At 34.8% G+C, this 14,438-nt stretch overlaps 6 protein-coding genes across 6 annotated transcripts in view; 3 read left to right on the top strand and 3 right to left on the bottom strand.

Annotated features, from left to right (window-relative positions):
• LOC104748435 overlaps positions 1-1,048 on the bottom strand; it is a 1,251-nt gene extending 203 nt beyond the window's left edge. The window contains exons 1-4 of the mRNA XM_019236718.1: positions 918-1,048; positions 667-800; positions 296-572; positions 135-229 (exon numbers count right to left, since the gene is read on the bottom strand). Coding sequence (XP_019092263.1) covers positions 135-229; positions 296-572; positions 667-800; positions 918-1,048 — 637 coding nt within the window. The remainder of the gene's footprint in view (positions 1-134; positions 230-295; positions 573-666; positions 801-917) is intronic.
• On the top strand, positions 3,631-5,290 carry LOC104746719 (proteasome subunit beta type-2-A). Its single transcript, XM_010468246.2, has 3 exons — positions 3,631-3,909; positions 4,036-4,159; positions 4,862-5,290. The coding sequence occupies exons 1-3, from the start codon at positions 3,752-3,754 to the stop codon at positions 5,192-5,194; spliced, it is 615 nt and encodes a 204-aa protein (XP_010466548.1). The 5' UTR covers positions 3,631-3,751; the 3' UTR covers positions 5,195-5,290.
• LOC104746718 (non-specific lipid-transfer protein-like protein At2g13820) lies at positions 5,312-6,400 on the bottom strand. Its single transcript, XM_010468245.1, has 3 exons — positions 5,974-6,400; positions 5,849-5,875; positions 5,312-5,755 (listed from the first exon to the last, which is right to left on the bottom strand). The coding sequence occupies exons 1-3, from the start codon at positions 6,299-6,301 to the stop codon at positions 5,499-5,501; spliced, it is 612 nt and encodes a 203-aa protein (XP_010466547.1). The 5' UTR covers positions 6,302-6,400; the 3' UTR covers positions 5,312-5,498.
• LOC104746717 (non-specific lipid-transfer protein-like protein At2g13820) lies at positions 6,958-7,962 on the top strand. The gene is made up of 3 exons (XM_010468244.1): positions 6,958-7,379; positions 7,460-7,516; positions 7,609-7,962. Exons 1-3 carry the CDS (start codon positions 7,058-7,060, stop codon positions 7,737-7,739), a joined length of 510 nt encoding a protein of 169 aa, XP_010466546.1. The 5' UTR covers positions 6,958-7,057; the 3' UTR covers positions 7,740-7,962.
• LOC104746716 (protein CDC73 homolog) lies at positions 8,735-10,428 on the bottom strand. The gene is made up of 3 exons (XM_010468243.2): positions 9,274-10,428; positions 9,097-9,179; positions 8,735-8,989 (listed from the first exon to the last, which is right to left on the bottom strand). Exons 1-3 carry the CDS (start codon positions 10,343-10,345, stop codon positions 8,897-8,899), a joined length of 1,248 nt encoding a protein of 415 aa, XP_010466545.1. The 5' UTR covers positions 10,346-10,428; the 3' UTR covers positions 8,735-8,896.
• Positions 12,740-13,651, top strand: LOC104746715 (defensin-like protein 46). Its single transcript, XM_019236975.1, has 2 exons — positions 12,740-12,894; positions 13,377-13,651. Exons 1-2 carry the CDS (start codon positions 12,810-12,812, stop codon positions 13,523-13,525), a joined length of 234 nt encoding a protein of 77 aa, XP_019092520.1. The 5' UTR covers positions 12,740-12,809; the 3' UTR covers positions 13,526-13,651.

Below are 14,438 nucleotides of genomic sequence, written 5' to 3'. Positions count from 1 at the left end.
AATGAAATATCTTAGTATTTAGCTAGATCTCATCAAGTGGTATTTAGGTAAAAGAATTTTACCCATTACTGTCTCGTGCTTCTGTCCATATGGGTCAAGAAGTCGAAGAACCCCTCGTATGTGAATCTGCTCACCTGCCTTCATTGTTTCACCATCAGCCAGAAACACAAACATGGACAAAGATTTGGAATATGTTGTAGTGTAGCCCTTGGGATACAACTTTATAACCCTACAAAAACATTATAATGGTTAGCACACAAATACACATAATGAACTTGATATTGATATTACTCACCCATTCTTTCCTCCCATAATGAACTTGTCTGATACGTAGCAATGATCTTTCAACTTAGAGAATTTCTTGACCGTCCAAGAAAACTTTGTCTTAGATGGTGTATTAGGGAAAGAGACAACTTCCCAATTGACAAGTGGAACCATCACATCAACACCAAACTCACATTGATCTCCCTCGAACACATATCCGTTTTTAGGATCATTGAACGTATCAAGCGGAAGCACTCGCGGAAATCCCCACACCGGTCTTATTGCATTGAAGTGCTTCCCTTCAACATCTGAATGATACATATATATAATTCATTACTAAACACACACATAAATATATATATATATATATATATATAACAGGCTATATATGAAAGTACAAACCTTGAATAGTAAAATATTTATTTTCTTTCTTATTGTAGACGAAGAAGGTGAGATATGCCAAAACCGTAGACGCGGTAAGGCTTGAGGTATCTAACTCAACATACATTATCCCTCCCCGCTGTCCTTCTTGTTTCCTGTTGGGTATATAACCAGTCTCCTAAATCAACACAAGAAATAAACATTATAGTAGCTTAGAAAGAAAAAAATTAGTATATCCAAATTAGGGTTTAGGGTTTTGTAATTAATTATACCAGTTGTATTTGCCTGAAGAGAAAGTAAGGGATTTGTATTCGGATTCAGGGAAGAGTTCCTTGAGTTGGGAGAGGCTTTGGATCTGCATGGTATAGGTCCAAGGAGGACGATCTACTAACTTGTTCTTCATTGTAGAATCTGTTACTAGGCTTGAATTTTCTGTTTTCACCATTCTGACTTTGCTACTTCAAAGATCGAGAAACAAGAGAGTAGCGAGACTTCTAATCACGATTATATAACCTTATTATATAAAGTTGGGTTTTCAAAGTTAGCCATTAACAGGATCATGACACGTGTCAAGTATACGATAAGATATTGACATGTGTCAAAAAAATATTATTTTTTAAAACAGTTAATTAAGATAATAACATTAAAAATATTATTTTTCAAAACAGCTAATTAAGAATAACATTAAATCTACATTAAAAAAAAATTCCTAAATCAAAAAGAAAAATTGACAAAACTAATATATTTTTCATTGTATGCTAATTATATTATATGTGTTTTCTCAATTAGATTTTGACATGTATAAAAAAAATTTCATTAAGCATGTATATTATTATTAATCAAGAAATAGTGAATAACAAATTTTTAAAAAAATAATAATATAAGTTATGTAAAAAGAATTATTATTTTTGAAACGTAATAGGAATAGCTAATTAAAAAAATAACATTATATCTACATAAAATTTACATATTTATATCAAAATCTTTTATCTTTGATTTTTTTTTCTGATATAATTTTGCCGATCTATTGTGGGTCTTTTATTCGTGCGGATTTTTGAATGGAAGCTATCAGATGCAATGAAATGGAATCAAAGTATCTAAAGCCCGCTAAATTAATTGAGGATGGAGACACTGATGGAGGTTCCAAAAGTGATTCTACAGTTAGTAGCGTTATAAATTTCAAAGATTAGTCGGTAGTTGATGTATTTAGTCAAAATCTAGAGTTTTCTCATCTAGATAATGTCAATGAATCCGGTACTGAAACAAGAGCTGCTTGATTGAGTAATTGAAAAGCGATTTTAAACTTTCGGAAGTTGGCACGGTAAACCGTTTTAAAATTAGATTCAAACTTGATTTATGTGGTATTTCTATAGAATTTGGTTCGTAAACCGTTTAAATCCATGTATATAGAGAAATATATGAGAACTTTCGATTCGGGTAGAAATAAGTTGAGAACTTACGACTCGAGAATATTTGAGATGTGGTCATATTTCTAAGTAGTTTTGGTACAATGCTATATTTCTAAGGAGTAAATAAGGCATCTATCTATCCTTAACGTGATTATGACATATATCATGTTTTGGATTGTTTATAAAGTTTCTATTTTGTATATGTGAATTATCTAAGTTTTATATATACCATCATGATTATAATATTCAATTTTTTTATGTTATATTTATTTTTGTAATAGAGTATATAATTTCCTTTAGTTGTTCATCCAAAATATCTTTGGAGTAAAAAAAAAATCACGGTTAAAGAAATTATGTAACAAGACAATTTTAGTAATTATAAGAACTATAATTATGCCAAACAACATAAAATTTGTTATAATTTGTTTAAAAGATATTTTATAGGTGGTGATAAATAGCATACTTTAACAATAAAATAATTTAGGATTTAATAGCATATATTTAATGGTGAAACATACAGTAACATTGTATGTGGTTATTAAACTACAGTAAAACCTCTATAAATTAATACTCGATAAATTAATAATCTCTATAAATTAATAAATTTCTCCGGTTCCAAGTTGGGACTAGTGTAATTTTGGACACTATTTGATAATATAATAAAATAAAATTTTGTTTGAAATTTCTTTGTAAATATATAGTCCCATCAATACTATAAATTAATAATTATATAAAACTATCTAAATATATATATATATATCTACACATTAATTTTTATTAGAGTTCATTTTAAATATTTTTACTATATAAAAAACTTTGAATACTATCTTCAAAACATGATAATTGTTATTTTCATTGTAATTGATTTTATAAAAATATTAGTTATAAAGATTAAATCTTTTTTTTAATATTTTTTTTTATCAAATTTGGAAAGTCTCTCTATAAATTAATAATTATTAATTTATCGATAAATTAAAACCTCTATAAATTAATACAATTTCATGGTCCCAACTTTATTAATTTATAGAGGTTTTACTGTATATGTTGCTTTGATGAATTCTCTGCATGTAAAATATTTTGTAATAAGTTGTGATACGTTTTTTAAATCTGACAATAATAATATCTGTAATGATGAGTATTTGGCAAACGTTTAGTGGGATATAATTTAGCTTTAGATTATTGTAATAATTGTTATAATATATTAAGAATATAAAATATAAATAAGTGTATGAAGGTAAATACAAATAAAAAATTTCTCTAACTAAACAATTATTTTTATATTTACTTCAAGAAATAAAGTTTATTTTTATATTTTTAAAAAATTGTTTAGGGTTTAAAATTTATTCTGTTCAATAGTTTTAATAGCCGCACATCGTGCGGGCCTAGTAAACTATAAAGGTTGGCAAAAAGAGTCTTTCGCTTCCTAGTGTGAATGGGTTTTGGGTTAAGATAACGGGCCTCAAGGCCCATCTCATTCAGAACTCCTTTTTAAGCTGATATGACTAAAATACCCCTGATGATCACGTGAATTAACCAAATCATCCCTCTTCTTCTTCTTCTTCTCCGTAAGAGAGAGAAGGCTTGTTCTCCAAGACGCTTTTACTTTTTTTATAAATCTCTCTAACAACGCCGGAGAAAAAAAAAAGCAAATCGGAATCGGAGTCTGAGACGAAACAGATCTGTAGCAGAATACAATAATGGAGTGTGTATTCGGTCTTGTTGGGAATGGATTCGCCATCGTTGCTGCTGATACATCTGCGGTTCACAGTATCCTTCTCCACAAGAACAACGAAGACAAGATCATGATGCTCGACTCTCACAAGCTTGTTGCTGCTAGTGGCGAGCCAGGTGATAGGTAAGCTCTCTCTCTCTCTCTCTCTCTCTCTCTATATATATATATATATATATATATATAATTTAGGGATGGATAGAGTAATTTGAACTAGGCTTCGCTTATTTGGGGTTGTTTGATTATTATTAGGGTTCAGTTTACGGAGTACGTTCAGAAGAATGTTTCCTTGTACAAATTCAGAAACGGTATCCCTTTGACTACTTCCGCTGCTGCCAATTTCACTCGCGGAGAGCTCGCTACTGCGTTGAGGAAGGTATACAACTTTAGCCTTTTGTGAAATTGAATTGAGTTCGTTTTTGCAGTTCTATGTGTATTTGAATTGAAGCTTCCCTCTCTGTTGCTTATGATAGCCAATAGGTCTTTGTTTCTTCAAGTCCATGGTCTTACAAGTTTAACTTCCATTTATATGTGGCAGCAGTGTTGAGTAGTTCTGAGATGAGTCTTGTAAGTTGGAACTTTTTAGTTAAGTCCGTCTTATTTGGACTTTAGAGTAATTAGGAGATTTGATTTGAGGACTTGCTTTGGTTTTCATTGTTAGGATTGTAGTGAGACTATCCCAAACTTGAAGGAACTTACTATCTTGTTCTGTGCTTGAATGTCTTCTATAGCCAAATGATCACTATGATCACTACAAGAGTTGCAGAAGTTTACTTAATATTGTTATCGTCTACATTATTGATATGCATCTGTTTGGTGGAATAGGTTGGGTTGTAACTGAGAGTTTTGTTACGTCTACGCTTTGTTACGACCATGTGTTAGATTTTACAAGGCTAAAATGACTTGATTATGTAAAATGTGAAGCTAATTTATTAGTATTAGAGTCTTGAGGGCTATACACAAAAATCTCATATGGTCTTTGCTTTGGATTTCCCTGTATTGTTTATGATTGGCTACTCATTGATGGCAAAAAATTTGAGATATCTCTGTGTGTTTTATTTTTGCTCCATTTAATCAGAATCCGTATTCGGTGAATATACTATTGGCTGGCTACGACAATGAGAGTGGTGCATCTCTTTACTACATCGATTACATTGCAACCCTTCACAAAGTTGACAAGGGAGCTTTCGGTTATGGCTCCTACTTCTCCCTCTCCACAATGGACAGACATTACCGCAGCGACATGACTGTAGAAGAAGCCATTGAACTGGTGGACAAATGCATACTTGAAATCCGTTCAAGACTGGTCATTGCGCCACCGAACTTTGTGATCAAGATTGTTGACAAAGATGGAGCTCGTGAATATGCTAGGCGTCAATCCGTAGTGGATGTCACGACTGCTGCTGTCTGAGTTTGTTTTTGTTTGGTTTTTCATATGTTGGTTTGTGTGACATTTGCTTTTGATTATAAAGAAGTTGGGAGTTAGTGTTTTGACACTTTTCATCTTTGAGCATCAATAGTGTTGTGATTCCATAAAAATGATGATATATTACTTCAACAGTACAAAATAAATTTCACTCGAAACAAAGAACAATATACACAAGCTTATTCCACCAAGACCAAGCAATGACCAAATAAATGGTTTTTTTTTCTATAATCAAAGATGCATAAATCAAATCACATGAAGAAGAATACAACGAAAAACAAAGAAATCATCAGTAGAACTTGAGAGCTACAAGGGCGATGCTGAAGAAGAGAAAAGAGGGTGAGAGTGCGTAAGCGGACGAAGGAGTCTCAGAAGGTTTACTGCTGCTTCCTCCGTCATCTGACGTCGGAGCTCCACCGTCAACAGATGGTGTAAAAGGTCGGGTTGTATCAGACTGTGGAGTCTGAGCTGACGAAGTCGGCTCTGGAACAATAGGATTCGTCGCTGGACCTGGAGACATCGACGGTCCAAATGTAGCAGCAGGTCCTGTGTTGCCAAAACAGAAAAATTCGTATCAATTTATCTATCAAGCAACTAATTACTTAATGAGTTGAGATGATAAGGTGATTGAGTGTTTACCAGGAGCAGCAGCTGGAGCAATATTGGCTGTAAAGAGATGGAAGATCAAAACTTATATTAGAGTACTGATTCAAGCAGGTATATATAATGTAATAATTAGAGGGGAGTGAGTTGGTTTTATTTGCCTTGGCATTGAAGAGGGACTCTAGGCATGTTACAAGCACGGGGAAGAGAGACAGCGGTTGTGCGGTTAATGGGAATATTGAAAGGAACAGTTCCAGTGACAATAAGACAAAGACATCCCATTCCTCCAGTGGTCAAAGACCTCAGCGAGTTACAACAATCAGACGACGGAGAAGTTCCATTGCTGCTACTGTTGGTTATGAAGCTCATACAAGGACTCACGCTGGTCATCATCGACGGGGTACATTGGCTAAGTGGCTGTTGTTGGCCGTGAATCGGCAAAGCTAGCACTGCGATCATCGCAACCACCACGACAAGAATCTTCGACATTGTTGGATCGTTTAAGCTTTGTTTGTTTATTGTTTCTTTGGATGTTTAAAGATTTTGTGGTAAGGTGTTTGATGTGTGATGAGAAAGGAAGCAATTGTGGGGATTTGGGTTTTATAGATTGGAGAAAAGTGGAGGGAAGAAAAAGAAGTGAGTATAGGTCAACCACTAATAACTAACTCATGTTCGTTTATTGATAATTGGGGGTCGTTGGTGGAAGTGAATTAGCCAATTGGATGCATTCACGTGTACCGGAGGAAGAGTGTAGTAGATACATTACATGTCTTGTGTTGTATTAGAACGTCAATAGACTTGTAAAAGATGATGTCCTAACTGAGAATTTTCCGACACCTGTTGTTAATATTAGTCAAGTCAAATACAAATAAAAGAATACAAAACAGTTCTGTATTATTGTATAGTAATTAGCTAAACTCCATAAACCTTAATCAGAGGAAGTAGTTCAACAACCAAGCCTAGCTAGACCGTCACAAAGACCACCGACCCTAAAAAACTACAAACGGATCAGTTCTGTTCACAACACAACACTCGTTTTGTCCGAGTCTGAACAGATCAAAACAAAAACTGTTAGAAAAGTAGGAAAGAGTTGGTCACCCAAATTAAGCCACCTTTACGTCCTCAGTTCTTTATTTATACCCAAAGGCTCCACAATATCCAATCAAACAAACAAAACATAATAAAACCTAAACCAAAACAAACTCAAAAGGATTCTTCTCTCCATACACAACTTCTCAAGAAAACATGAAAATGGGAATATGTTTAGTGTGTCTTACAGTTTTTATGGCTGTGATGACTTCTACAAGGGTCTCTGCTCAGTCAGGCTGCACAAACGTGTTGATTAGCTTATCGCCGTGTCTCAACTACATAACCGGAAACTCTACTTCTCCTTCTCAGCAATGCTGTCGTCAGTTGGGTAGCGTAGTCCAGTCTTCTCCTGACTGTTTGTGTCAAGTCCTCAACGGTGGTGGCTCTCAGCTAGGTATCAACGTTAACCAAACACAAGCTCTTGGTCTGCCAAAGGCTTGTAATGTTCAGACTCCTCCAGTCAGTCGCTGTAGTACCGGTAAGAATTTCAAAACATCAGCTTCTGAAGATTGTTCCAATCCCAAAGCTTGCGAATCTTAGCAGTATATGTTTTTGTAGGTGGTGGTGGTGGTGGTTCCACTTCTGACTCTCCTGCAGAATCACCAAACTCTTCAGGTAACTGACTTAAAACATATGCAAGGAAGAAACACCAGTCTCAATCTTATCTTTATGTTATCTAATGCATCCATATCGTGAATTTATGTTAGGACCAGGAAATGGATCGAAAACCGTACCAGCAGGGGAAGGAGACGGACCATCGTCTGATGGGAGCTCTATCAAGTTCTCATTTCCTCTTCTTGCCATCCTTTCCGCGGCTTCCTACATCGCAATCTTCTGAGTTACTGATTTTCCCCATCCATGTTTCTACTGAAACCGATGAAGCTTTTGTGCCACTCAGATTGCATTCTTTATTTTTCCCTATTTATTCACATTTTGTTGTGATTTTGTGTGATGTATTTTATGCTCTGTAAATCCCTACTCTCCCGGTGATATTGCTTTGTTGTATCAACGGAGAGCATGTTGGATCTATTTACCTTTACAATAAATATTGCTTTCCAGAACACAGTGTGAAAAACAGAACAACTCTCTCAACAAATATCACTTTAGATGGTAGCAATCTAACTAGTTTAGATTCAAAACTCAAGAACCAGAGATGATAGATGGAAACACATATCCCAAACTTGGCTTGAAATAAAAACATCCTATAGAATATGACAGACTTTAGGCGGCAAGCAACGATCTAGCGTTAATTATGGAACATGAAAGCTAATGAGAGATACACTTTTAAAGTTAGATATAAGAAAAACCAACCTTTTTAATCGTTGTATGCAATGGTAAGAAACAAACAGAAGACAGTCTATATCCATATCAGATCCGTGCACCAATTTGAGATCAATACTTCCTCTTCTGTTATGAACAAGAGCAAAAACATGTGAAATAATGCAGTACTTTTGTTTCCATACCTGAAACTTCAATTGGCAAGAACCATGGTTGGATCGTTAAGGTAAGACAATCTTTACAGCTCAAGCTAAATGGAAGTCAGGAACTCCCTCACCATCATTAAAGCTTAATTAAGAAACATCATCTGTAGAAGTTCAACCTGTAACAACAACATGATGAAAAGAGGATGGCCATATGGGCTTCTATTCTTCACATATTATCCCAATTTACAGTGCTTTGCAGGCTCTCTACCCTTCGCTAATCGTTGGAGAAGGCAGTGAATGTTTGAGACAAAAGGTAGAAAATGCAAACCGTAAAATATATTGATCTTAATTCACCTTCCAAAGCTAATGAACAGTTCCAATTTACCATTAGAGACGTGAAAGAGAAAGCTAATGAACAGTTTCAATTTAGCATTAATAAAAAACAATCACATTGCATAAAACTGTATCACTATGTTCCAATGTTATAGAAAGTAGTAAGATTATCCGAGGAAAAAATGATGAAAAGTGTGAAAATTGATACAGAAATAAATATTCTACAACAGTCTAGATACTAAGAATGTGACCGAGATCGCACAAACTCCTCGAGTTTTTCCCAGACTTCTAATGCAGCAGCCCTGTCGTTATGCCTCTTATTCTTGCTAATCTGATTAGTTCAAAAAACACAAAAGAAAGTTCCAAGATTCAGTAAATCATATCTGGATGATAATTTTATCAGAAACAGCATATTTAAAAGGGTAATAAATTTCTCACCGAGATGATCTTTACATTCCACTGCTTCACCGTCTTGGCGGATTCTATACTGTCATCTTCAAACCGCATGTAGAATCCAATGACTGCAAAGTATAGTAAAAAAAAAACGTCAGCTTCAACTGAATTGAACTCTTAAGCTCAAGAAAACCAAAAGAATTGAATAATCATATTACTTACTCTTATTGAATATCTCAACGTGATCCTTGAAAGGCCAACCCTTGAACTGCCAATCCTTTCCCAACACGAAAACCGCAACAACACGATCCCAATCATCAGGCTTCAAAGCAGAGGGCTTATCCCTAACTTCATAAGCAGTCACAACTCTCTCTCTATCTCGACTAAACTTCTTCTGAACCGTAATACAATCAGGCTTTAAACCCTTCATCTCCTTAGCCTTAACATCATTCTCTATAAAAACACCATCTTCAAGAAACTCCTTAACATTATATATAGTAATCAACGTCTGAAACGCACTCGGCACAAGGATAATAGGCACACCTTCACCAATCTTCCCAGCTTTAAAATGAAGCTTAGATTTAGGGTTAGCATCATAGCCATTATCATCTCCACCACCACCACTAAACCCAACAATACCTCTCTCTTCAGCACCCATTAACCTACTCTTAGCAACTAATCCATCTTTCCTCTGATGAGACTCAATCCTCTGTCTCTCTTCTTCCCTCTTGGTCGAATTCACCAACACACTATAAAAATCCCTGTTCTTACACTGAAGAATCGCGTCTCTGCTCTTCAACGGCCGCTCGTTGGATCGGATCAGCATAATGTAATCAACGTCCTCGTCGGATTTGCCGAAATCTTCAACCTCCATATCTTCAATCGCGCTCTCCCTCGAAACGAAAGCTGAATTATCTTGATCTGGTCGATACTCTTCGTTCTGTTTCTGACTCTGCGCGTTTTGCTGCTGGAGGAGTAGGTAATCAATCGCGTCGGAAGAAGCTACTTTACCGGTGAGGTATTCGAGGAGAGGTTTCCGATCTGGTAAAGTCACCGCCGGGACTGAGCTTTTGACGGTTGATTGCATGTACTCTCCGAGTTTTAGATGATGATTCTTCACATAGTGGACTAATGCTTCGAGTGTGTAGAGAGTCCCACCTTTTGATCTGTACGCCGTCTCCGTCGCGCATGGGAACGAATACTCCGATCCGAATCTGTAATTGGCTCCGACTCGCTCGATTTTATCAGCTTCTCCTCGGACTGTGAAATCTTTCAGCACTGATAACGGATCCATGGTTTCAGAGATTGGTTGTTTCAGTTCGATCTTTAGGGTTTATGATGATGCTACACGGAGCTCGACTCAATTGAAGAAGAAGATAGTAAGAGATGAGGGTACATTGGTAATTTAAAAAAGTCTCGAAATATTTGGGTCTTAAGAGAAAAGTCCCCAAATCCAATGATGGGCTTTCTAAGCCCAATAGAATAATCTCTTTATATAATTTATTTACATTTGTTGCGGTTTATTTACATAACTAGCCCTGGGCAAATAAACCGAAACCGAATAAACCGATCCGAACCGATCCGAAAAAACCGATTTTAATCGGTTTCAGTTTCTTTGTAAGAACCGATCGGTTTTTATATTGAGTGCGATTCGGATTTCGGTTTTAAACCGATCCGAACCGAAATCCGATCGGTTATCCGCTAAACCGAATTGCCCAGTTAATTTTTAGGTATTGGTATTATTTTTGGGCTTCTAACCCAAGCCCATTAGCTATAAACGGATCTGTTTTAAAATTTTAATATAGAATAGACGGGACAAGAGTTCGAACCTGAGACCTTTCAGAAAAGGCATACACACGCTAACCATTTGAGCTGCTCCAACTTTTTGGTTTAACTTCCTGAATGACATATATAAGGGTTTCGGTTTAAGTTCGGATTCTAGAAAAAAGTTGAAAACCGATCCGAATCCGAACGAATCCGATCCGATCCGATCCGAAAAACAGTCGGATTCTAAACGGATTCTATACGTCCCAATCCGAAAAATCCGAAATCCGAAAAAACCGATCCGATCCGAACCGAAAATCCGAACGCCCAGGGCTATACATAACACTAGGATGGGTATTAGAAGAGAACACATCGCAGGTCCCCCATCGCCTCTAGTCTCGTTTACAAACGAAACATCAATGTATCTAGGGACGATCGCACTGCCAGTGTCCAAAGTGATCAAGATGGTAGAGTTCACGGTCTTCGACCGCTCTGCAGCTTACAATGCAATAATGGGATCACCATGGTTATACCAAATGAAGGCAGTCCCCTCAACGTACCATCAGTGCGTTAAGTTCCCAATCCGGAGGGAGTTTGGGAGATCTTGGGAAGCCAAAAAGTGGCCAGGAGTTGTTACCTCACAAGTCACAAGCTGCTAATCCAATAGCAACCACAGCTCGAGGTAGCAAAAAATCCAGTCTAAAAGTAACTCCGAGACTACCTCACTGAAGCCATATTCATTAATGAAAAATTCCCGGATCAAGAAATCAAAATAGGAGCCGGCTTAGGAAGCAAACTCCGAGCTGACTTAATTTCCTTTTTGAAGGAAAACATAACCACCTTTGCTTAGTCAGGAAGCTTTGAAAGTTGTACTCTTAAAGTTAATATATGTTTTAGTCTAGTGTGGTGATCTAAACTCATTTGCGTATATGTTGATTCTATGAAAAGAAAATTTATAATATGTTGAATAGATTTGGATTCGTTAGAAACTTACTCGGATTGGTACAAAAACCTAACTACAGAAACATACTTGTTCCCCTAACGATTAAGCAAATAAACAACACACTAACATGGAAAAAAACCACGAAAAACAACTCAAGGATTCCTCCCAATCCATCATACACATCCCAATCCCACATTAATCATCTCAATCCTTAAATACGCTCAACATCACCTACTTACTTCGAATTAGTGACAAAATATGGGCAAGAAGCAACACCACACAACTAGCGGTGCTTCCCTCTCATCCTACATGCCACTCCTTTCTCCTTCCTTCCAAGAGAGACCAACACAACTCTCTCTTCTCCTTCAATAGGGAATATAAAACGGTTTGGAAGAGAACCCCTAAACCGATCAACTTTAAATGTTGATGCTATCGATTGACACCTCTTTGATGTCGCACGACACTAAACACACAACTTGTTTCCAGGTTACGGACGTTACATAATGGCATGTGACAATGATTCAAAATTGTTTTCGTAGTTTCTTGAAATCTATATTATATAATGTATTATGGCATAATGAATTTACCTTTAACAAAAAAAAAACGTCAATGATTTTACAGATATAATGTAATTTTCAGTTTCTTTTTCGATATCAATTTTGAAATCAGCTAAAATTTATACGATATATCTAAATATAAACAAAATTGTCTAATTATGAAATTTAACTTTAGATATTGATTGATCATAATGATAATATATCCAATAAATTGTCTTTGACCATATACACTCACAAATGTCAAATTTTAAGTTCTCCTTATGATCATTAAATGTAAATATTTACATAGTCATAAATGTAAAAGATCTTTTGCCAAAAAAAAAAAAATGACAAGAAAGAAAAATCAATTAATGATAATACAAAATATCGAAGACTAAAAGTTATATAAATAGAACCTATCTCTTTTTCCTTTTTGTCACTCAATAGAACTTATCTCTAAAATCCAAGAAAGAAATCATTTGAATTGCTCAATATAGTTTATATAAGAAATTACTATGTGTAGTACTAAAACTTTGGTGACTTGTTTCCTTGTAATAATACTTGCAGTTTCGTTGTCTAACAATGACGTTTTGGCTTCAGGTATATTTAAAGTTTGATTTGGTTATTTTGAAAATAGTAGTGATCATTTCAAAAGATATATATATATATATATATATATATATATATATATATATAGGTAATGACAATGCTTTTATTTTATTGTTTCTATGTTTCTATATACATATATATTTATATAGACATGCATTAAAAAATTTCCTTAAAATTACACTTCCTCCATTTCATAATATATGATATTTTAGAGAAGTTATTTTGTTTCATAATATAGGATTTTTTCAAGTTTTTATGCAACTTTTAGATTAGTTTAATACTTTATAAAATGCATTCTTGTTTATACCTGGTTGAACTTTTTTAAAGTAAACATTTCTTAATATACGTGTTTTTGCTCAAAACATCCTATATTTTGAACCGAATGGGGTATTATTTGGATATGTTTTATAAAAAGAGTTACACCTATTTTATATTGATTATGTCAATATATATGTGGACTTGTATATATGCAGGGATCAAGAATTTCTCAATTGACCATTGCGATACTCGGTGTTACGGAGGGGATGAATGTATGAACTACTGTATTAAAGCTGGATTTAGAAGTGGACAATGTGGTTCTCTTTGTATTCCATGTTCTTTCAAATGTTGTTGCCAAAAGTAGTAAAAATTACTTATATATCCTTTCTTTCAAGATGGACGATTCTAGCTTTGCATTTATTATCTTTAAGTTATTGGACTTGTATCTTGTTTTACATATAAATGCAATGAAATAAAAAAAAACAGTTTATTATAATAAATAATTTCCTCTTTATATCTGAATCTTATTATATAAAGTTTGATATCAAAATTACTCATTAACAAGATCGTGACATGTGTCAATTGTATCATTCAGATATTGACACATGTCAATTTTAAATTTATTAAAATTATAAAAAAATAAAAATGTAAAAATTCAAAATATACCATAAAAAGTTTTTATATAAAAGTAAAATAGAAAAAAGAAAATCTAATTTTATTTAAAATATTTAAACAGCTTTAAAATTTAGAAAAATCATTATAAGGAAATTATATATATATCTATATATATAAAGTTGGCTTTTTCTCACTTCTGGTGCTGCCACGTCAGCATTTCTTCTTAAAATTTTGGGTTTTTCGGATTGGACTTAGCCCAAAGTTTTGCAGAATTAAATCAAGCCTAGCCATTTCTCTATCTTATTGATTAAACCTATGAATGTCTCTCCTTCGCGCTGTTGACGACGCTCCATCTCCACCGGTTGCTCTTCTCCTTAACTCACGATCCATGCCGTTTCACCATCTGATGCGAATTGAAGTCTTCCAGTCCTCTACACTTTCACTTATCCTTCCATGTCTTCCATCACAATTGCTACGGTTTCGTTTGTAACTGTTAATTATGTTCTTCCATGTCCTCTGATTTAATGGACAGTCCACTACTTCTTCCTTAAATTGTCGTAAGTTCTTCTGTTATATAAACCAATCTCTTGCCAGATTCCGACTTTGGGTTTCCTCCATGTTGATTTATATCAGTTCCACCATCGTCACAAAAAGGATCTCTA

The sequence above is a fragment of the Camelina sativa genome, chromosome 15 (assembly GCF_000633955.1).
Source record: "Camelina sativa cultivar DH55 chromosome 15, Cs, whole genome shotgun sequence".
Taxonomy (NCBI): Eukaryota; Viridiplantae; Streptophyta; class Magnoliopsida; order Brassicales; family Brassicaceae; genus Camelina; species Camelina sativa.
Note: the sequence above shows the minus strand (reverse complement) of the source record. Positions and strands in the feature narration are given on the sequence as shown.

Bases quoted from the DNA above. Each gene is read 5' to 3' on its own strand.
- LOC104746719 (XM_010468246.2), top strand. From the start codon at position 3,752: ATGGAGTGTGTATTCGGTCTTGTTGGGAATGGATTCGCCATCGTTGCT. The intron at 3,910-4,035 runs GTAAGCTCTCTC...GATTATTATTAG, and splicing joins AGTGGCGAGCCAGGTGATAG to GGTTCAGTTTACGGAGTACG. The intron at 4,160-4,861 runs GTATACAACTTT...CCATTTAATCAG, and splicing joins TCGCTACTGCGTTGAGGAAG to AATCCGTATTCGGTGAATAT.
- LOC104746718 (XM_010468245.1), bottom strand. From the start codon at position 6,301: ATGTCGAAGATTCTTGTCGTGGTGGTTGCGATGATCGCAGTGCTAGCT. The intron at 5,876-5,973 runs GCAAATAAAACC...ATCTCTTTACAG, and splicing joins AGTCCCTCTTCAATGCCAAG to CCAATATTGCTCCAGCTGCT. The intron at 5,756-5,848 runs GTAAACACTCAA...TTGGCAACACAG, and splicing joins TGCTCCAGCTGCTGCTCCTG to GACCTGCTGCTACATTTGGA.
- LOC104746717 (XM_010468244.1), top strand. From the start codon at position 7,058: ATGAAAATGGGAATATGTTTAGTGTGTCTTACAGTTTTTATGGCTGTG. The intron at 7,380-7,459 runs GTAAGAATTTCA...ATGTTTTTGTAG, and splicing joins AGTCAGTCGCTGTAGTACCG to GTGGTGGTGGTGGTGGTTCC. The intron at 7,517-7,608 runs GTAACTGACTTA...AATTTATGTTAG, and splicing joins AGAATCACCAAACTCTTCAG to GACCAGGAAATGGATCGAAA.
- LOC104746716 (XM_010468243.2), bottom strand. From the start codon at position 10,345: ATGGATCCGTTATCAGTGCTGAAAGATTTCACAGTCCGAGGAGAAGCT. The intron at 9,180-9,273 runs GTAAGTAATATG...TATACTTTGCAG, and splicing joins CGTTGAGATATTCAATAAGA to TCATTGGATTCTACATGCGG. The intron at 8,990-9,096 runs GTGAGAAATTTA...TGAACTAATCAG, and splicing joins GGAATGTAAAGATCATCTCG to ATTAGCAAGAATAAGAGGCA.
- LOC104746715 (XM_019236975.1), top strand. From the start codon at position 12,810: ATGTGTAGTACTAAAACTTTGGTGACTTGTTTCCTTGTAATAATACTT. The intron at 12,895-13,376 runs GTATATTTAAAG...GTATATATGCAG, and splicing joins CAATGACGTTTTGGCTTCAG to GGATCAAGAATTTCTCAATT.